This window comes from Xenopus laevis, chromosome 1S (genome assembly GCF_017654675.1).
Source record: "Xenopus laevis strain J_2021 chromosome 1S, Xenopus_laevis_v10.1, whole genome shotgun sequence".
In the NCBI taxonomy this organism is placed as follows: domain Eukaryota; kingdom Metazoa; phylum Chordata; class Amphibia; order Anura; family Pipidae; genus Xenopus; species Xenopus laevis.
Genome location: NC_054372.1, coordinates 153,533,907 through 153,557,429, shown reverse-complemented (window position 1 = coordinate 153,557,429; position 23,523 = coordinate 153,533,907). Strand labels below are relative to the sequence as shown.

At 39.8% G+C, this 23,523-nt stretch overlaps 1 protein-coding gene across 14 annotated transcripts in view; it reads left to right on the top strand.

Annotated features, from left to right (window-relative positions):
* The window catches only part of taok3.S (TAO kinase 3 S homeolog), a 113,710-nt gene that overhangs the window by 47,351 nt on the left and 42,836 nt on the right, over nt 1-23,523 (top strand). For 13 of the 14 annotated variants that reach the window (XM_018244250.2, XM_041580398.1, XM_018244247.2 and 10 more), the window contains one exon: nt 4,303-4,437. The exons of the other annotated variant lie outside the window; for it this stretch is intronic. In XM_018244250.2, the coding sequence (XP_018099739.1) occupies nt 4,303-4,437 (135 nt within the window). The remainder of the gene's footprint in view (nt 1-4,302; nt 4,438-23,523) is intronic. 14 annotated transcript variants of the gene reach the window in all.

Below are 23,523 nucleotides of genomic sequence, written 5' to 3'. Positions count from 1 at the left end.
CCTAAGGGTAATGCTGTGCATTATTCAGGTGAGCTTTAGCACTATGGCTGTGCTATGTGGATGGTCTGGGACAACTGCTTGTGCCAGCCATGATGTAGTAGGGTGTTGATTTTTCTGTCAACCTCCTACAGTGGAAATTAGTTTAAAGGAATTGTTCAGTGTAAAAATAAAAACTGGGTAAATAGATAAGCTGTGTAAAATAAAAAAAAAGTTTCTAATATAGTTAGCCAAAAATGTAATGTATAAAGGCTGGAGTGACTGGATGTCTAACATAACAGAACATAGCCCAACCTCCTGCTTTTCAACTCTCTTGGTTTCCACTGACTGGTTACCAGACAGTAACCAATTGGAGATGTGAAGGGGGGGCCACATGGGTCATATCTGTTGCTTTTGAATCTGAGCTGAATGCTGAGGATCAATTACAAACTCACTGAACAGGTATGACCCATGTGGCCCCGCTTCAAGTCACTGACCAACTTAGTTAGAGAGCTGAAAAGCAGGAAGTAATGTTCTGGCTATTATGTTACACATCCAGTCATTCCAGCCTTTATACATTACATTTTTGCCTAACTAACTATATTGGAAAATTTTTTATTTTGCACAGCCTATCTATTTAACCAGTTTTTATTTTCACGCTGAACCGTTCCTTTAATTAAACTAGGTTCAGTTAACCACTTGGTACAGCACATAGGCCCATAGTGGCGAATTGCCTTTGAGTTAACTTTTAGTATGATGGAGAGAGTGATATTTAGAGACCATTTGCAACTGGTTTTCTTTTGTGGTTTTTGAGTTATTAAGCTTTTAATTCAGCAGCTCTCCAGTTTGTAATTTCAGCAATCTAGTTGCTAGGGCTCAACTTACCCTAGCAACCATGCATTGATTTTAGTAAGAGACTGGAATATGAATAGGAGAGGACCTGAAAAGAGAGATGAGTAAGTAGCAATAACAATACATTTTGTAGCCTTACATAGCATTTGTGTTTAGATGGGGTCAGTGGCCAAGAGTCAGAAGAAGGCAAATAATAAGATAACTATAAAAATAAATAATAATGAAGACCAATTGAAAAGTTGCTTGGAATAAAACAGTTTGGTTGTAAATTCTCCAAAAGTAAACAATTGCTATTCATTTATACAAGTGAATAGAGGTGATGATCTTTTTACCCTTTGGTAGATACAGTATGAGCAGATCTGATCCCACTTTGTTTTCCATCATGCTTAGGAGTCTTTGCAGATTCCAATGTGGCTTAGGGCTTGTACATAGAAGAGCTTAAACTTGTGCTCCCCTGAGTTCAGTTTTAAAGTGCTCAGCCGCAGGGGAGCGCAAGAAGGAATGCAGCCAGCTCTTCTTTACGGGCACTTACTGACACAGGCACACGTAAGCGTCGAATGCAGGTAGACGCAACATACTGTGTTCAGCACTTACATGTGCCTGTGTTAGTATGGGTCTTTTTAAATGAATAAGAAGGGTTCCTTCCTGAGCTCTCCTGTGGCTGGGTGCTTTTAAAATGGAGCGCAGGTTTAATGCTTGTATGTATGAGCCCTTATTTATGTTTGAAACCAGATCTGAAAATACTGCATCAAATTAACTGGACTGTGAAACTCATGAGGTTAAGTTGGCCATACATGTAAAGATCTGCTTATTTGTTGAGTTAGTGAAATTGACCATGGGGCCAACAATCTGATCAATATTGCTTGTAATGTAGGCCAAAGATAGGCCAGATATCAATCGAGCAGCATCTATGTGTTGATGCAGTCTTCTTCCCAACAGGAAAAAATCAAACCTGCTCTGTTGATATCGGGTCTATTTTAGGCCCAATATTGATTGAGCAGGCCTGCTGGCTGGCATCATACATGGACTTGGTCCGGAAGAACCAAAACAGTATCCCTTTATCAGCCTGTGCATGGTGCCAACCAATGGGCCTAGCTGACAGATACCAACAGGCAGGTCTGGACTGAGAATTAAAATAGGCCCTGGCATTTCAAGTACACAGAGGCCCAATGATCCCACACAGAGGCCCAAACAGCCTCCACCAGCCCACTAAATACTGACTTTCTATGGCACCTTATAGCAGCCTCTCTGGCCAACAGGTCTCGACTAGGGTTGGCACTTTTTCTGGAAAAAAAAAAACTCGGCCTTCCTATATATTTATCTTTTTTTCCCTATTAATAACATTGCTATCAACCATCATTCTTACCGGCCAGGCCTGTAAAATACCAGCCAGGTGGCAACCCTAGTCTTGACTGAGAATCAAAATAGGCCCTGGCATTTCAGGTACCAATCAGCCCACACAGAGGCCCAAACAGCCCCCACCAGTCCACTAAATACTGACTTTCTATGGCACCTTATAGCAGCCCCTCTGGCATTTGCTAGATCCCACTGATTGCCAGTCCGGGCCTGGATACCAGCCTTTAGCAAGAAATGTGATGCCCAAAACTCCCTTCTGTGTGTATCAGGCCCGGACTGGCAATCTGTGGGATCTAGCAAATGCCAGAGGGGCTGCTATAAGGTGCCATAGAAAGTGACTATTTAGTGGGCTGGTGGGGGCTGATTGTGCCTCTATGTACCTGAAGTGCCAGGGCCTATTTTAATTCTCAGTCCGGACCTGTGTGTGTGTTGTACAACATTTGATGATGTAATAGTTGACTTTCGCAGGATCAGCCAAGGAAAATGTTACCACAGTTTGTAGTGTTAAGGTGGCCATACACAGGGAGATCCGTTTGTTTGTTGATGTCGCCAAACGAGTGGATCTCTCCCTGATATGCTTACATTGAGGTGGGCGATATTGGGCTGATTCGATTGTGGGCCCTAGGGCCCAACGATTGGATCAGAATGGAGGCCACATGGCCGGACGGATTGTGGGACTGCATCAGCGAACAGACGCGGCCGTGATCTGACGGGATTTTTTACCCTGTGGATCGACATCTGCCAGACTGTCGGCCAGATATAGATCAGGGAAGCCCATCGTAGGGGCCCCATACATGGGCCAATAATGTGCTGACTCGGCCTTTAGTGAGGGTGTCCCCAACCTGTTTCTGGACCGCAGCTCCCAGCATTCTAGGCAATTATGTTTAGTCCCTGGAGACCATTGGGAAATTTGTATACACACTGAGTGAATTCATTAATATCTTTATTTATATTGTTCCACTGCTATTTGCTTAACATAATTGGCTTGAAGCAAATCCCTATTTCCTGAGGAGCAATTTAGTATGATTAGTCATTTTTTTAGACAGTTCTGCTCTGTGACTAGTAAGAATGATATGCTAGTGATCATACTGTCTCTTTAAAGGAAAAAAAAAAGAAAACCTAGTGAGCCCTCCTTAGTGAGGCTGGAAAGTGCTAGAACTGAGCAGAGTCTCGAGTAGCGATCGCTCAACAGCTGCTGCTGCATCTCCGCTCTGGGCACGAAGCAAGGGCCGCTAGTGTGCCACACAGCCTGCAGCCACCCAAAAACACTGCCAGGAGGGCGGAGCCTCCAGAACCAAACCCCAAAAATACAGCATCAAAAACAGAGACAAAAGGAGGGGTTTGGGGGTGGGGGAGCGAGAGCCGCCCGGCTCTGCAAAGAGACAAGCGCTCAAGTGAATGAGCCAAAGGGCTTGTTGCCTGCTCGCTCGGAAGAAGAGAAAAAAAAATAGTCCCTGTCAGACACGGGCGCAGCGCTTGTCAGTGACTGGATGTCAGGCTGCCGTGTGTAGGGAGAGCTGCAGACGGCCTCATTTCTGTACAGCAGCAGCAGCAATTGGGTTATTTAGCGTGTGAGTGTGTGTGTGTACGTGTGGGATATAAATAAATATATCTCCATAGATTCCCTCCCCATCCCTCCTCCTCCTCTTCCTCCTCCTCTGGCTGGATGGGATTGTGGAGCTAGGGAAGCTGCTGCCACCGCCGTGGATCCAGCGCACAAGCATCTTTGTCGATCAGCAGCAGCAGCAGCATCATCAGCTGACCCCGCCGCCGAGCTCCAGCTGCAATGGGCTACTGCCGCCTCTCCCGCTCCCCGGCGCCCGGTGGGAGCTGCTGCTGCTGCAGGGACTGAACCGGGGCGGACACACCAATAAATCATTCAATAGAAACACCGAGCCGGAGGAGGAAGACGGAGAGAAGGGGAGTGAGACAGCGGGGAAGAGAGCGGGGGTGCAACGGGGTGGGGGGCGGGAGGGCAGGGGGATCACGTTAAACTATGCATCTCATACAGCCGTGCTGCTGTCGCGGAAGGAGGGCTGACAGAGACACAGTAGCAGCTGCAGCAGTCGGGGCCACACGCCGCCACTTCTTTCTCCTGCTTTTCACCCCTTCCTGCAGGATCATGCATTTATAAGGGATGAGGCGGACCACAGGGATCCCAGGCCTGAACTGCGGCCTACCCAGTCAGTGCAAAGTCAGGCACTTCATTACCGGACCCGCGAGCGATTCGCTACAATCAAATCAGCATCTTTGGTAAGCAAACAACGTCTTTCCCATCAGCCATCCAACACCCCCCCCCCTCCTCGCTTTCTGCTCTACCTTCTCCTCACCTCATCCTGGCACCCTCAACCCCATCACCCCTCCCTCCAGAAAAAGAGATTTGCATCTCCTGCTTCCCCTCCCCCGTCCCCTATCTGTCGGTCATGTTTTAATGTTTGTTGGCATAGCAACCGGGGCTTGCAAAGGAGGAATTCTAGCCCTGTGCATAGAATACAAAAATCCCCTGATATTGTATTTTTTTTTTTATTCTGCGTGCCAATGTCCGTGTGTGTGTAATGTGACATATAGTGGTGTTCTGGCAATGGCTGATTTGTGATCATACTGCAATATTAAATGCAAGCTGGGTAGGGAAGATGGATCTCTTTGTGTGTATGTGTGTGATTTTTCTCCAAGTCACCTGTGTGTATTTGTGCCCTCCTTTAAACCTTCCTCTCATTCAGCATCCTTCTCCTGGCTTGTGACTTGCCATTGCCTGAGCATCTGGACAAATATGGGGTGGTGTACTGCTACTATATTGTGCTACATAAAAGACATACATGGCTATGCTGAGCTGTGATGACACTAGATAATGGCTTTCTCCTTCCTACTATGAAAATCCCCTTTGCTTGTGATTTTTCAGGCCAGTCATTTTTCATTCTCCATAAAGAAAAACATTTTTTTTCCTTGAATAAAACAATTGTCGGTAGAATTTTTCAAGGATCCACACATTTTTTTTTTCCCTCCAAGCTATCTGGGTGTCCTTGCAGAAAAGGGGCATGTCACACCCCTTCCCCAGCATCTTCCTTCTCCCTTTCTCTCTCTCCAGCTAATTCATTTAGAAAACCAACATTTAGGATTCATTCTTTGCAGGCATTCAGGTTTATATATTTCAAGTAATGATAATACAGTTCTGTTAGTACTATGAAGGGCCAGTACAGATGCAACCTGAATCCCCAGTAAATTAGGTGTCACGAGCATATGTACCCAGTGCTCGTATCAGTAAGGTGCCATAGTACCTTGTCTACTAAGCCCCTTTTGTATTGCAAAAAAAGCCTTTTATTTGTTCACGAGCGTGCAGCGCCTCTTAATGTTTTGAAGGACCATTTTACAGTTATAAAAACCATGGTCAATAGAGAAGAGAGCAGACATATTTAATATAGTGATAGTGTAAGTCTGTTGTAGAAATATAAACACCCAAAAGTTCCTGTGTGGGTAATCTCCATGTCAGACTTCCAATCCAGGCATCTTAACTGATGTGACCAAAAGTAACATATTGTATGATCCTAGCAAACAGACTTGCATGGTTACTATGGTTCAAAATATCATATTACTATTTTGGCAGTTTTTCCCTTTAGTGTCTGGCCACACAAGCAGATTCGGGGAGATTAGTTGCCCCAGAGACAAATCTCTTCTTAGGGGCGACAATCTCCCCAAACTGCCTTCCCCCTGCCCTCCGCTGGCTGAAAATCGACTTGGGGAGTGCACACGCGGCGCTTCGTTTTCCGAAGTCGTCCGAAGCTGCCTCACAAGGAAACTTTGGGCGACTTCGGAAAACGAAGCGCCGTGTGTGCATTCCCCCAGCCGATTTTCATTTCAGCCAGCGGAGGGCAGAGGGAAGGCAGTTCGGGGAGATTGTTGCCCCGAAGAAGAGGAGATTTGTCGCTGGTGCGACTAATCTCCCCGAATCTGCTCGTGTGGCCTTACCCTTAATTCTGATATAATATTTTATCAACTGAAGTAGGAATTACTTATCTGTTAAACATTTTTTTTCTTTTTTTTGTAAATCCCTGGCGCCGTCTCTTTTTCCAAGTTGAGATGTATGAATGTTTGTGTGTTTTTCCAGTTCTCATTTAATCATCCCCATGCCATTTTTGGATTCTTTTTTTCTTTTTTTTGTCCTTGATTATGGAATCTCAACCTATGCTGCTGAATTAGTGCTTAACTCCACTTGTAATGATTTAAAATGACAGTAGGTAATATGCTGCCTGTGTAGACCAGTTTAATAACTGTATGTTGACATTCATCATGTTTGGTCAGGCTTTTGCTGATCTTACATAGAACAGTGTTCACATATGGCACAAATACTGCAGTGAATGCTTTACAAGCTCTGCCATTTTAAGTGAAGAACTGTTAGTATTCCTTTTAGGTTTTGCATATTACTGTAAGTTTGGGATTTTAAATGCAAGTATGCATCCAGTTTTTAAATATTGAAAGCTATGTTCTCATGGATAGCCAGCAATTAAATATAAACACCATATACAAGGCGTTTAGTTTTATTTGTCCTCTCCTGTAGTGAAGTACAGTACAATAGGCTGTACATAGGAAGTATAATCTACCAATCCTTTGCACTTCCCACCCCATGTTGTTACCCATGAGAACAGCAGTCCATTTTAAGAAAAACTCTACATGTCCAGTTGCCTTTGAGTTAATTCTACTACTGTATATCATGACCTGGATAAATGAGAATCTTCATAGACATCAGCCCATTTCAAGTTTTTCTTTGGCTCATTGAATAACCCAAGGAAAACCTAAGGCCATTAGATTTCCCAAGTGCTTTAATCTTACATGGCCCTTTGGCCTTTTGCACACAATAATTACTTAATACCCTGACGTAACCCTTTGGCTGCGTAATTCTGGACATCAGCATCCTGTACTAATTAGCACTTTGTAAAAAAAACTCCCAGTCTTACTGGTATCTATGGATACATCTTTGGTGCTTAGAAGACTAGGCATCATTTGTAAGGTGCTCTTTACTCTCCCCCCACCTCCCCCAAGCTCTTTAGACCCTTGGGTTTCATTCACACATGGCTTATTTTGGAGTGACTGAATTGCTGCCCATACTTCTATCTTAGTTTGAGCTATCAAGACATCTGTAAACAGAGTTGTAAAACTGTTGACGTTTGTTCTTTGTCAATCATCATAGTAGATTTTGATGTGGTGGGTGGTAAGGTTTATACACATTTATCAATCGTGTTCTCTCAGAGATACTACAATTCTGCAATTTCAATGTCTTATATTAAGTTGAAATCTAACATTTTCTGGCGAAATAGAACCCAGTGGCCCATGAAGTCTGGCCAGTACACTTTTTGGTTTAAGGCCTTTTTTGTTGCTTTAAATATAATCAGATTGTTTGAATTGCCTACTGTTTTAGTTTCTTACATATGTGCTGAAAGACTAGACTCGATATCAAACATCCTGTAGAAAATACCATTGTTACTATATCTTCTTATAACTATATATTCTGTATCCTTGTTCTAGTCATCTGGCCCAAACTGTTCCCTACCTGAATTGTTTTTGAACACATACGTACACAGAAATAGTTTTGCAGAATAGTCTTTGCTTAAATATATCTGCATTCCTTTTAATCAAATTTTTTTAAAAGTGGCCTCTAACATAGAATGAATTAATATTTTAGTCTAATAGTTCTGTGCCATATTCAAGCACTTACGCAAATTAAAAGCTACAGGTGCCAGTTGCAACCAATCATGTCTTTGCTTTATTTTCCAACTTGTATACTGTTCAAAGGTAAATGCTCATTGGTTAGTATTGGCAACTGCACTTGTGCGTCTATGTTTATAAATCAGCATCTATATCTGCGTTATAAACAAACAATGAATGAAAAGATAATCTGTGAAGTCCCCTTTTTTTCAAACGAATAGGTAAGCGGCAAATAAATGTAGCCAAAAAGTATTTGTAAGGTGCTAATTATTTTTGAAAGTACTAAGGCTAATGGCACAGGCGGGGATTTCTCCATTAGCTTATTTCAGCTGGCTTAGAAATGCCCAAAACTAGACAGTTGGTCAACTTCTGGTGTTTTGCTTTGTGTCAAAGTACACAAAATTGACCCCAGCTGCTCTTGTACTAATAGCAGAAAAATGCCTGAAAGCAGTAATATTGACACATATCAGATAGTTTACATTTTGGAGGCAACAGGGGAACGGGGTGAACTGGCACATAGGCCAAATGCCAGAAATCTATGGTTGGGCCATTAGCCACAGTATTAGGTAACACGAGAAAAAGTGTACTAACTTTGTGAGCCCCTTTGAAAATATAAAACATAGGCAACATCATTTTTAGTTTTTAATGTTTGTTATATGTATTTTTTCATTTTAGAAGGCACTTACTAATATGTTGTGCTCCCTTTCTTGTTATGCAGCTCTCAGATATGTGTTCAATGTTTTACCGGTTTATTTTCCTTTTACATCAGTAGTTCCCTTTAAACTCACCTGTATCCCCCCACTACTTTGCCTGTTGTTGCGGCCTCTGCATTAATTTGCAATCGCATGTTGGTTTATAAAGTTTGCTTATAAAAGGTATTGCTTTTTTGTGTAAGCATATTCCACTCACCCATTCTTTGTCTCAGTTTAAGGAAATGTTGGTGACTTTTGTCCCAGTTAGATTTGGTTGAGTGATGCTTACATTATCATTTTGGACTGCTATATATTTGCCCACCTTGGCTGTGTTTTGGTGGATGCTTTTGTATTCTTAAAGGAATGGCATATAGTGAAAATATATATATTAAACAAGAAATACAACCATGATTGTTATAATGGACAATACTTTTATGTGCAATGTTATATTTTAACAGATGGTTGCATTGCTGTGATTGATGATGCTTTGTAAAACCTTTCAACAATAAAAATGTTAAAAAAAAATAAAAAGTGAAAAAATATAATTGCAAAGGCCTTTCATTTTGTCTGATTGGTCATTTAAAGGAAAGGCTAACTCATTGGGGGAGCCAAAATGTTAGGCATTAGCCAGTGAATTAAAATGCAGAGTTGATTTACACTGGAAAATGCACTGGCATCCGGGATCTCTCTAAGGAAGCACAACACCACCATCTTCTAATTCTGAAGGGATCCATTGCATAAGCTTGGCCTTGCACATGTGCAGTATACTAAAATCAGAAACTATTACCTTAGTGTGCAAGCTCCAACTATAGAAATGGTATCCCTGGAAATAGGTGCAAGATGGAGGTGCTGCACTGCCTTTAAACAATTTCTACACTGGTGCATTTTTTTCCAGAAAAGATGACCAGCCTGAGGAAAAAGTGTAGCACAGGGTTGCCTACATTTTGGTAGCCCCAGTGATTTAACCTTTCCTTGTTCTTTAGCTCCACTACACTAGATGCAGCCATATCCCTTTCCTTTCTGTCTTCCAGTCGACAGAGTACTGATTGATCCCACAATCACATCATCATCCAGAGAGCTAACTCAGGAATGGGTCACTTCTCATATCACCTGCACTGAGCAGGAACCTAAACTGTGGCCTGTGTAAAGAAGAATCCCTATGGCTGTACACATCTAGTACAGGCTGATAATATCGGTATCCTATGTTTGAATGGCTGCCCCATAAATACACAGCCCCATAATAGATATATTTATATAAACTATAGTTGTGTTTCTGAAGCTAACAGACCAGTTTTACCAGTGCAGAACAACAGTATATTATATTATTCTTTTAAAACACATTATTTGGTGTTTATTGTTCCTTTAAGCCATAGAAGTTCCAGCTTACCCTATTAGACAGGTACTGTCAACCTGCAGCACTGTCAGGAAATATGGGTAAAGAATACTATTGGGCGCAATACTGCGGCAAAGGTGCCTTTATTCACCAACACACAACATGTTTCGAGCTTAAAAGCTCTTTTTCAAGTGTATAGCCAAACATAGTGCCACAATACATAAATACCCTGGGTTCCACCCACAAACAATTTCATTGGTTTATCGGTAATTGCTGGGAGGGCTTTCAGCCTAACCAAATTGTCCCAAATACTATCAAAGTCCATGATAAAGTCTGTGTATGAAAAAAGGTTTGTGAAACAAGTCTAAATCTTCATTCCAAAACTGCAGCACTGGCTTGTTGTTGTTGAGTACTATTTCCAGCATCCAGGGGCATCCTTTGTGGCATAGCCATAGACTAAAAATATATAGATAAGTGAGCGGGTACATCATTCTGCTTCACTTGTGCCTGGGACTGGTCCAGGTGCTTTTATTGAATCATGAATTATTTTTTCTGTTTCTGACACTGTGGAGGTTTACTATGGAATAATGGTTTGAAGTGATCTTGCTGATTTTTTATGTCACCCTGTATTTTGGATTAAGAATCTTGCATGGGCATTGAAATAGTTAAAAGCAAAATCTTGTGTCTTTCTTGATAAAAGGTTATAATTGTATTGCTCTATCTCAAATTTATAGTATAATGTGTAGCTGTTATGAATGTTGACTATTACTATTTTATATATTCAAATGATAGCCTAAAGCACACTTACAACCAACTGTTAACACGTATTGAATCCTTACTAACTCAACATTGAATCCAACTTATTTATTACTTTGCTGTCAGTTCTTACATTGAGTAAAACTATTATAGTCTATGAGGTGGTGTGTAAAACAATCAGCTTCACATAACCTTGGACAAGCCAGTGTACTAAAATTCTCTTGCGCTACTAATGCATGTTGTAAGTTTCAGGAAGGCCACATAAGAGGCATGGTCCATTCATGGTCATTTGTGACTGCTACAGCCCTGACATGGAGAACTGTGGTGATCAGAACCCACTGCACACTTCTCAACAAATACTGTATGTGGCAGTTATAGTTTATGAGCAATACACATGTAGGAGCAGAAGTATCTGCCATAGACTCCAGTTTATATGAATGGGAGGTAGCTGTCTGCTGAGGACTGCAATTTTGATTGCCATCTTTTTCCCAGAGAGGACTGGTGCGACCACGAATGCTCATGTGTGGTACTTGACATATCCTAAAATCCAAGGTAAACATCTATTAAAGGAAAACTATACCCCCCCCCCATTGTAGGTCTCTATAAAAATATATTGCATAAAACAGCTCATGTGTATAGCCCTGCTTTATGTAAATAAAACATTTTCATAATAATGTACTTTTTTAGTAGTATGTGCCATTGGATAATCATAAATAGAAAATTGGCATTTTAAAAAATAAGGGCCGCCCCCTGGGATCCTAGGAATCATAGCCATACATGTTGGGTCACATGAGCCAATGAATTGCTTCCACACTTCTTCCTGTTACAGCAAAGGTGGCCATACACGGGCCGATAAAAGCTGCCGACAGACCGAATTGGCAGCATATTGGCCCGTGTTTGGGGCCCCCGACGGGCTTTCCCGATCGAGATCTGGCCGAAAGTCGGCCAGATCTCAATCGGATGGGACTAAAAATCCCGTCGGATCGAGACCGCATCTGTTCGTTGAGGTGGGCATATCGGGGAGAGATCCGCTCGTTTGGCGACATCACCAAACGAGCGGATCTCTCCGTGTATGGCCACCTTTAGAGTTGTAGTATTTCTGGTCAGGTGATCTCTGAGGCAGCATACAGACCATCATAAAATGGTGGTTCGAGGCAAGAGATGTAAAAGGGCAATATTTACTTAAATATATATACCAGTTTGGTAAGATTCTTTAATATACCACGTAATATGATATAAACTGTTGTGTAAATATTAATTTTGGGGTTTAAGTTTTCCTTACTTTAGATGATTTATGTATGTTTGTATGCAAGCATCCACCCCTGTATGAATTTTAAAATTTTCATAAATTCATCTATATCTGGGGTTTATTCAAGCAGTTATCCTCCATTTAAATACCCATATATAAAATATAATTTCATGTATTCATATAATGTATCCATTCCCGCTTGTATTATTTATTAATAGGGGTTGGTGCTGATAAAATGCTCTTAACAGCTGGCACGTTCTTGCTAGAACACTACAGCAAAAAAAAAACCAAAAAAAAAAAACATGTATTAATTCCCACTAGGGATTGGGTTTCTGTAATCTGTAAACCAAAAGGTTGGTTGTTTTCTTAGGTCCAAGTCCAATTTGTGATCATCATTCGGTCAGGCCACTCCCTAACTCATGGCAAGGCTACAAATCTATGAAAACCTTGTAGTATCAATCTCTGTACTATAGCATCCAGCACAGCAAATAAACTGTGACCTCCTAGTATATTCAAAAGGGTCCAGTAAGATGGACCTTCCACACTATTCTTTAGAAAACATCTGCAAATGTAAGCAATAAGCCTACACAGATATGTATAGACAAAAGTATTAATAGTAGAAATCTACTTTGAAATACAATATGCACTGTGTTAATGTCAAGGATTAAACATTGCAGCATTAATATTACATTATGGGGGGCATGGGAAAGGCCTCTCTGATCTGTCACATGCACAGACGTAACAGATTTGTTCATGACTGTATGAAGAGTAGACTAAATGGACTTGACTATTTACATACAGAACCATGGCAAAAATATGTATCTAGATCGGGTTTTAAACCTCTCAATTTTATTAATAACATTAACAGAGGACCATTTTTGGTAACATCAAAACTTCGGTGTAAAATCTGGGAAACGACCCATTGAGATGCATGATAAATTGGTGGGACCACAAAAAAAAAGCCAGAAGTAGCCAAAACTGGGCAAAGCAAAAGAAACATCCTTTGACGTTCATAGGATGTATGTGTGTGTGTGTGTGTGTGTGTGTGTATGTATGTGTATGTGTATATATATGTATATATATATATATATATATATATATATATAACAAAAGCTGCGTCTAGCTTTAGGTATGTTCCTATAGTAAGCATAATGCTGGACGCACTTCTGTTTTTATTATTTTGTCTTTTAAATTTGCTTAATTGAAGTATTGTAGAAAAGAACATAACTTTTTTGCTTAATCAGAGATTGATTTAGAGTTTCAGAATTGTATGTCCTCCCACAGCCTTCATGTCAATCTAAGCACCATCTTTAAGGCCAGTATAGCGCATACATGCCTTTTTTTTCAACAAATTAAGAATTTAAATATAAAATTATAATAATAATAAAAAAAAAATTACATCCTGCTTAGTCTGCTAAGTAAGTAACTATAGCTCTATTATATAATCCCCTCCCTTAAGCATTTTGTTGTGACTTGTTTTGGCTTACAGATAAGCAGAAGTCCATAACACAGGGGGTTTATCTGTGCACTGGTAATCTAATTAAGTATCTCGGAAGAACCAGGAAGTTGGATATATGTTGCAGCTTCAGATTATTTACCTTGTTTAGATAAAACAAATAACAAGAAGGTATACTGCCCCTTTAAAAGCAGACTATTTTACTGCTGTAGACTGTGATGCACACTCTGCAGATACAAGTATGGTTGCAACCTCTCCACCCAAGTTAGCAATTATATAGTATTGTTCTATTTGATGATAACCATAAACATATAATATTATGCAATACTTCTGTGTTTTCTGGTTAGAATGTGGCAAAAATCTGGAGGGAAGAGGGTCTCCCTTTGTAGGGTTGTAGGTTTCTTACAAGATATTATTTTCTATTGGAAAATAGTAATAGTAGAGAGTATGGTTTGTTGGATACCAATTCTAAATTTCAACAGCGATTGTTCGTATGAGTGAGACTTGGTAGAAGAGAACCTTTGGTCAATTATGTAGTGAATATCTGTCACTATATCATGTTTTTGTGCATTTATCAGCTTTTGCTATCCACACTCCTCTAAGATATTCTTAGGTGGACTTTGCAATATGTAGGTCATTCTTTATAAGGAATGAGGGATTTTTCTGTGCCTTCAACATGAATACAATGAGGTTTACACTTAATAAGCTATATAGATATATTAGCCTTCATAAAGCTCAATGGTCAGCTGGCCCAATAGGAACACTTGGCTTAGTAGTCCTAATATATAGGAATCCTAATTTCTCTTTTATGAAGGCAAAAAGAATGTGCCTCTCTATAAGATATTAGGCAATATGTTGTATAGCCTTTACAGGAATGGGACATAATATATTTTCCCTTTAAGAAAAATCTTGAATGACTAAAAAGGAGAACGAAACCCTAAAAATTAATATGGTTAAAAATTCAATTTTATATACTGAACTTCTTGCACCAGCCTAAAGTTTCAGCTTCTCAATAGCATCAATGATCCAGAACTTGTCAAACTTGTCACAAGGGGGATCACCATCTTGGAAAGTGTCTAAGACACTAGCATGCTCGGTCGGCTCTGAGCAGCTGTTGAGAAGCTAAGCTTAGGGGTCGTCACTAATTATCAAGCAGAAAATGAGGTTGGCCTGTAATAAGATGCTACAGGGCTGATTATTAAATTCTGACGCTAGTTGCACTGGTTTCTGAGCTGACGTAGTAATTATCTGTATTAATTACTAATCAGCCTTATATTGTGACATTTCTATTCTATGTGTTGGTCCCTAAGCTTAGTAACTGACAGAAGCACAGAGCATGTGCAGTGAATCGGCAGAAAAGAAGATGGGGAGCTACTGGGGCATCTTTGGAGACACAGATCTTTACTGCTAAAGGGCTGTGGTTGCCTTAAGCTGGTACAGAAGCCCAAAACATAATGTACAATATTTCTAGCCTACTTCTGTAGTTAGGATTTATGTCTGCTTTAATCTCTTTTGTTAAAGGAACAGTTCAGTGTAAAAATAAAAACTACCTAACTAGACTGTGCAAAATAAAAAAAATGTTTCTAATATAGTTATTCAGTATGTAAGGCTGGAGTGACTCGATGTCTAACATAATAGCCAGAACACTACTCCTGCTTTTAAGCTCTCTAACTCGAATGTTATTCAACGACTTGAAGGGGGGCTACATGGGACATAATTGTTCAATGAGTTTCTTGAGTTCTTTTTATCCTCGGCATGCAGCACAGATAAAAAAAAATGGTTATGCTCCCCCCCCTCAACTATCTGATTGGTTACTGCCTGGTAACCAATCTGTGGAAACCAAGAGAGCTGAAAAGCAGGAAGTAGTGTTCTGGCTATTATGCTCGACATCCAGTCACTTCAGCCTTTATACATTACATTTTTGTTTAACTATATTAGAAACATTTTTTATTTTGCACAGCCTATCTATTTAACCAGTCTTTATTTTGACACTGAACAATTCTTTCAAGCTGTAGCAAAAAGTTGGAGGGCCTATTATCAACTTGGAATGCTTAAGATACACAACCCACTGAACCCATGAACAGAATTTGATAATTTGGTGTAAAATTACACTTGCAGATATGAATATATTTGTCCCTTTCTCCTTCTTTACTCTTTCAATTCTGCACCATTTCTTAAAGTATGATTTTGTTTGAAAATGCCTTTAGACTTGTGGGGGTTGTTTAAAGGGGACATATACCCACAAAACCACAAAGGAGAACTAAAGCTTAAAAAATTGGTTTAGAAATGCTACACTATGGGGCATATTTATTAACATTGGAGACAAAAATCACTGGTGATATTGCCCATACCAACCTTTGCTTTTTTTTCTAACTTGTAGGTGACTGTTCAAATGTAATTGCTGATTAGTTGCTATGGGCAACATCACCATTATGTTTCTTTACCAGCCGAAGGCGACCACAGCAGATTCACAGCAGATATTCTGGGCTGTTGTTACTTACAATATAGAAACCAGTGTGTTTTGCATCAGATTTGATTAATAATTGTCCACAACTGAGTGTTAATGTAGAATAGAGGTTACAGGGACTCACAGGATTTATGTATAAGTATTTATTTTTTATTTAACTAAGCTTGACGTTTCGATCCCCCACTCGGATCTTCTTCAGGAGAGTACATACAAGCAAAAAGAGACCCTATAAACCAAACAAAGATAAATCCTTCACCGTGCTTTGGCACAAAGTCTGTTGCTAAGCAACCACCATGTAATTCCATACCATCAATTCAATCGATATATACCCAAAGGAAAGCTTGTGGGTGCATGAGAAATGTAGAGGTAAGGGAAAGAGGAAAGGAAAAAAGGAAAGGCAGAAATGGATATAGAGGGGTATAAGCCCAAGATCAAAGATTAGAAGATCAAAGAGAAAAGCTTAAAATCAAAGTAGCAAATTTGGTGCACAGCCACCCTTATTTACACCTATTTGCAAGCCCCAAACCTATTGAGTATCCACTTCGTATCGAACACTGTATCACAGGGCAGTAGTGGGTGTGCGTCCAGCATACCTGTTCTCCGTAAGCCGCCACCTTGTTAGTGTTTGATTGCTAGGCAGCACCATGTCGCATATCAGGAGCTCTGGTCTTGGGTTTTACACCTGTCCAGGCTTATAAGGTGCTGTGAGCTTAGCCACAGTCACATGTACATTCTTTTGCCGGCAAGTTGCTCTAATTAAAATGCCCACAAAACTGTTTAGGCAACCAAAGGGCCATGCTGAATACAAACTATGGTTATTTTGATCCTAACCCACTTAACACTGTTACAAAGGTTCCCAACAATATAGGGCATGACAGGGTTCCAGAGAGTTGAGTGAAAAGAAGACATACTGTTTCATGCACACCCATTATGTGTAGCTATGTAAAGTTCGGTCCTAGTTTGTAACTAAAGTAACTATTCTGTAGGTTTCCTTACAGTGTAATAAAGCAACAAGATAACAAAATAAACCTGGAGAGAGCTTTGATGTCCATGAATAGAGGCCAAGACCATAGTGTTAATGCATAAGGCAACTAACCACGACAAATCAATACTATTAAAGGGAAAAACATCTATGGCTAAACTCTGATTAAAGGAATAGTAACACCAAAAGATGAAAGTTTTTTAAAGGAATGACAATGTACTGTTGTGCTGCACTGGTAAAACTGGTGAGTTTGTTTCAGAAACAGTAAAAATAGTTGATATAAATAAGCTGCTGTGTGGCCATGGGGGCAGCCATTCAAGCACAGGATACACAGCAGATAACATATAATCTTTGTAGTATACGTCTTTTGTCCTTTTCAGCTTTGTATAGCTGCCCCCATAGCTACACAAAAGCTTATTTACATAAATTATAGTAGAGTTTCTGCAACAAACACACCCGTTTTACCAGTGCGGGGCATCAGTACATTATATTTTCATTACTTTTCTTTTTGGTGCTATTGTTCCTTTAAATCATGTTAGGTTTAGACAAAACAGCCTATCAGCAAGGTTTCATTTAGCCCATGGGGGGCAAAAGTGTCCAACCGATAGATCCATTGTGGTTCGCGTTTAAGCAAGACTCACCCCAGTATGCAATATAAGGCACCAAGATGCTTGTATTTAAACAGGTGACTAATAAATTCTGCCGATTGGTTGCTATGGGTTACTGCCCCTGGGTAAACGTTATGCTTTTTATTACATTACCCCATAAGTCCCTCTAGACCTCGTCTAGATAACGGAGATTGGAAGTCTATTGGCATACATTGAAATGTAGGTAAACCATGACCCATTTTTAAAAAGTGTCTCACCACTGGCTGTTTAGCAGTCTTTTCTTTTATTGCCTTACTGATGGGCTATCTGTGATTTGCAATTCTTTTGCTTAGGGGAGTTGTAGCTTTGCCCACTTAATATAGGCCACATGGGCACATCACAGTGTATACCGTGTATGTTGATGTGCAGGTAAGTCTATGTTGGATCCTAAATGGTTTGCCTGTGTTTGGGTGAGGAACCTTTCTAGTATTAACATTTATTTATAGAGCGCCAACATATTTCGCAGCGCTGTAAACATAGATCTACACGTGGTAAGTCTGGGCATCAATAGCAGCCCAATTTCTGTTCTGCGAGTCAATTCGTTGCCCCTTTAGTTTTACCTACATAGTGCATTTTCTCCAGAATATCCTATACGCTTTGGTTTCAATTTTTTTATCTAAGAATATTTTGTAATAAGAATCAAATTATTGGAGTTTGTGTTTTTCCTTTAACGATAATTTTTCTTGGGATGTGTTAGGGCTCTCTAAAGTTGTCTCTAAAGTTCTCCTTCCTGCCCGTCTTGAAATCTCTTATAGGTCTCCTGCAGTTGTTTCTGTGATTTTTCAGTCACCGTTATTTCATATAGTGCATAGGAACTGTGAATAAGGGATGCTGCGTTTACAGTTTTGGGCATTTTAATTATGGGGCGACTTGCCGGCAAAAGAATTTACATTTGACTGTGGGATGCACCTGAGTGGGTCAATATGGGCCTATAGAAAAATTGGAGGGAACATTGCTAATAGGTTTGGGGCTGGCAAGTAGGCGCTAATAAAGGTGGCTGTGCACCAAGTTTGTTGCTTTGATTTTAATCTTTCCTTGTGTCCTGACATATTCTAACTTTGATCTTGGACTTCTACCCCTCTATACCTCTTTCTGCCTTTAATTTTTTCCTCTTTCTCTTTGTTCTCCATTTCCCTTTGGGTATACCAATTGAATTGATAGTATAGAATTACATGCTGGTTGCTTAGCAATGGACTTTGGTGCCAAAGCATGGTGAAGGGTTTATATTTGTTGGGTTTAGTGGTATTAGTGCTTGCTTGTTTGTACCTGAAGAAGCTGTGAGTGGGATAACTGGCACAAGCTACTTTTACTAGTGGTTGTTTATCCCAACACTTAAAAGCATATCTTATTTGGCAGTGGAGGGTAGATGTATATATCTGTATATTTTCAGTTTTATTGAAGGTTCCTACAGTGAGGCTAGCCAGTCTCAAAAAAATTGTACTGGTAGGTACAGTAGTTTGAAGAAATAAATAAATAATTATTGCCTTTAATATGTATAGTACGTTGTCAATCAAGGGACTGATGTAAAACAGCTCCTCAATAAATACTATATGAAATGCAGTGAATGAAGTTTGCTTATGTTTCTAATTGAAATATTACTGATAAATAGCATTACAGTGCAAATTGGAGCTTTATGGTCCAGGCTTCCATCTTGGTGTGATTTATATAAAGACCTCATTGGTTCTCAGAATTGTTTAGGGTGTTGTAATTAGAGAGCAATATTCATTCACTTGACATTGCTGAGGAGCTGCATCCACATGAAACTGTCTGTGTTTATTTTTTACATTTGTCAATTTGTCAATTTTAGATTTTGCAAATGTGTCCAAACTCAAAATATCTCTTTATGGACCTTATTGGCAGGTGCATGGTACATCAGCAGATGTGAAAACTTCTCTGTCCTTTTAATAACTGGTCCTTCGAGCCAACAGCCCAACAGCCCAAATAGGCAGTTGCACAGTATTAGTACTGTAAAGATTATCCATTTTGTGGCCACCTTATATAAATGTGTTTGCATTTTCAGTGATTCAGTATTGAAACTGACTGAAAACATATCTAAGTGATGATGTTCCACTACTTTGTGAGGTAAAAAAGTTTTTTTAGGGTCTGGCCACACAGGCGACAAATCTCCTCTTCTTTGCGGCGACTAATCTCCCCGATTTGCCTTCCGTCGGCTAAAATTTAAATCGCCTGGGGGCAGGCACACGGAAAGCTAAGTTTTCCGAAGTCAGGCGAAGTTTCCTCGTGAGGCAATTATGGGCGACTTCGGAAAACAAAGTGTTCTGTGTGCCTGCCCCAGGCTATTTACATTTTAGCTGCAAGTAATGTTCTAGGGCAGGAGTGCCTATACTTCACTAACACAAGGTCTACTTTTAATGATGTTGTCCCATTATGATCAACATCCATGGAAATAGATCTGTTCCATGGAAAATATTACTTAAAATATTGATTTTATTGAAAATGTATATTGCTATAGTTAAACCACTATTTCTTATCTAACCCTGTCTAAATACATATATTAATGAAAAGCATAAAACAGGAGGGTGAATTAGACAAGCTGTTTGTTGACCGTGTCTTGAGATCTACTGATCACCAGCTAAAAGTCTACTGGTAGATCCCGGTCTACCTTTTGGACACCCCTGTTCTAGGGCAAGGGTGCTTAGCAATTACAAATGTGCATTTTGCAGTTAGTGCTCATACCCAGTACAGCTCTGCCACCACTGCAGCATTAATTCCAAAGGTTACATGAAAATGTAACTTCGTTATCTTCATTGAACAAATAAAAGTCTATTGCTATATTTAAGCAAACAGAGATTTCTTACGTAATTTTGTTACAAATCTGAAATTTGAAATCTGAAAATTAAAAAACATTCAGGCAAGTGAGCTAATTTATTTGACTATACAGTCATATACAAATGTTTGGGAACCCCTCTTAATTCTTTGGAGTTTTGTTTATCATTGGCTGAGCTTTCAAAGTAGCAACTTCCTTTTAATATATAACATGCCTTATGGAAACAGTAGTATTTCAGCAGTGACATAAAGTTTATTGGAGTAACAGTAAAAATGCAATATGCATCATAACAAAATTAGACAAGTGTATATATTTGGCATCCCAACAGAGATATTATATCAATACTTAGTTGAGCCTCCTTTTGCAAATGTAACAGCCTCTAGACGCCTCCTATAGCCTTTGATGAGTGTCTGGATTCTGAATTTTGACCATTCGTCCATACAAAATCTCTCCAGTTCAGTTAAATTTGATGGCAGCCTGCTTCAAATCATCCCATTGATTTCCGATGATATTCAAGTGGGACTGTGACGGCCATTCCAGAATATTGTACTTCTCCTTCTCCATAATAACTTTGTAGATTTCTAGTGTGTTTAGGGTCATTGTCTTGTTGGAATATCCAACCCCTGCGTAACTTTGTGACTGAAGCTTGAACATTATCCTGAAGAATTTGTTTATATTGGGTTGAATTAATCCAACCCTCAACTTTAACAAGGGCCCCAGTCCCTGAACTAGTCACACAGCCCCACAGCATGATGGAACCTCCACCAAATTTGACAGTAGGTAGCAGGTGTTTTTCTTGAAATGTTCTTGAAAAGTGCTTTTTGTTATGACCAAATAACTCAATCAGTCCAAATTACTTTGTTCCAAAATGACTGTGGCTCATCCAAATGAGCTTTTGCATACAACAAGCGACTCTGTTAGTGGCGTGAGTGCAGAAAGGGCTTCTTTCTCATCACCCTGCCATACAGATGTTCTTTGTGCAAATTGTGCTGAATTGTAGAACGATGTACAGATACACCATCTGCAGCAAGATGTTCTTGCAGGTCTTTGGAGGTGATCTTTGGGTTGTTTGTAACAATTCTCACAATCCTCTGCATATGCCGCTCCTGTATTTTTCTTGGCCTGCCAGACCTGGGTTTTACAGCAACTGTGCCTGTGGCCTTCTATTTCCTGATTACATTCCTTACAGTTTAAACTGGCAGTTTAAACATCTGAACCATGATACTGGACAATCTTTGTTTTCAGATCTTTTGAGAGTTGCTTGGAGTATCCCATGCCATCACTCTTCAGAGGAGAGTCAAACAGAAGCACAACTTGCAATTGGCCAACTTAAATACCTTTTCTCATGGTTGGACACACCTGCCTTTGAAGTTCAAGGCTTAACGAGCTAATCCAACCAGTTTGGTGTTGCCAGTAATCAGTATTGAGCAGTTCAAATTAGCAAAATTACAAGGGTACCCACATTTTTGCACAGCCAGTTTTTCACATTTGATTTAATTCCATACATCTGAATACTGCTTCAATAAAAATCTTTGTTCAGAAAACACCCCAGTACTCAGATATTCCTGGGAACTGTATAAATTGTTCTGTAGACATCTAAAGATCACAGTCTACCTTTTGGACATCTTTGTGATAGGGCAACTTGTGGTGGATGATATGAAACTCTTTGGATGAAGGCAGGCTTCAACAAGTTCACTCAGAACTAGTACTAAGATTTGCCTACAAACTTCTCTTGATTGCCTGGAGAAAATTGTTTTATTACCTACAAAGCTTCAAAACTAAAAAGGAAAAAAAAAACAGCAAGCAGTGCAAGAGGGGTTCATTGAGCTGAATGGAGGGGACAAATCAATTAGGAGGAGACAGACCAACAGACATGCTGGTTGTTTTTGGGCAAGTTACATAGAGAAAACTGCTTTGCAACACTATAAAATAATTTACACATTTTAATGTGAATTTTAGGTATGCTTAAAAATTGCATATTTAAATACTTAAAGCAAGCAGCACTGCTTCTAATAAAAAAGAAGCTTTTAAATTGCTACTTGATCCTTCTTTTACTCTTCAATTTAGCAGGGACTGGACCATAACTAAAGGCTCAATGGCGTTGGGCATTCTCTGTGTTGAGTTTCTGTGTTCCACTTGTGCTTTGTGTACATTTCCTCCATGAGTAAAAACAAATTAAACATGCTGGTAGGCTACCTGCCCTACCTATCTTATATATATATATTATGTCATCATGCAAATCCCATTGGTTAAGGCAGGCCTTTCTCAACAGGTCTGTCTTACCCACGGTCAACAGTTGGATTCATATTACTGTAGGTGCACCACTGTGGCAACTGTGGCCTGTTTGTAGTTAAAAAAAATAGTAAAAGTAACTTCTACTGGCCAAGGACTATTAAAAGTCATTAAAGGCTGGGGGCACAGTTTTTATTCTGCACTTATTAGATGCCAGTGAATTCCTTAAATTTCTAATTGTGTCGCCAGCGTATGAGCAGTGAATGCGGCTGTTTTAAAGGAATTATATACCATATAAAATTTCATTTCAATCCCAAAAAGTGTATTTTTTAATTGTAATATTGGTGTGTAGGCAGCCATCCCTGGTCACTTTGCCTGCAAATAAGATACTTTGTAACAATTTTGAGACACAAAAAAACAGTTTAGATAAGGAGAAATATTTTCAAACTTAAATAACCTGCCAAATTTTGTAAAATGAACATGGTAATTAGGGGGTGTGGCCACAGAAAGAGCATGGTCAAAAAATTTCGCTTTTCGTGCGAAAATATTTTTTGTCCCTCTTTTTACTTCCAAAATGTTGGGAGGTATGCTAGTACCAGTCAGGTGATTGCAGTGTTATTCTGTGAGGAGTTGTTTTGGGTGCTATACTAATGCATTTTTGGGCCAATTAAAACGGAAAATAATGCAGCCCTATTAAACGCATTACAGCCGTTACCGGCTATTACCCCAAAGGACCAGTAAGGTATTGTTGCCATGCTTTTGTGTGTTCCATTAGCGCAGGCCTTTGAGGTGGGTGACCTCGGGACACGATATGGAAGAGGCTGCCAAATTAACCATTATGTTTCTGTATAAATTCTTTGGAGACAATTATAAATATCCGGTTTAATGTAAATAGGTAGGAATTGCATAGTTTCCCTCCCTTCCCTAATTTGCACAAATTAGGATTTGGTTCGGCCGGGCAGAAGGATTCGGCCGAATCCTGCTGAAAAAGGGCGAATCCTGGATCCTTCTTAAAACCGGTCTGATCTGCATGCCAAAGT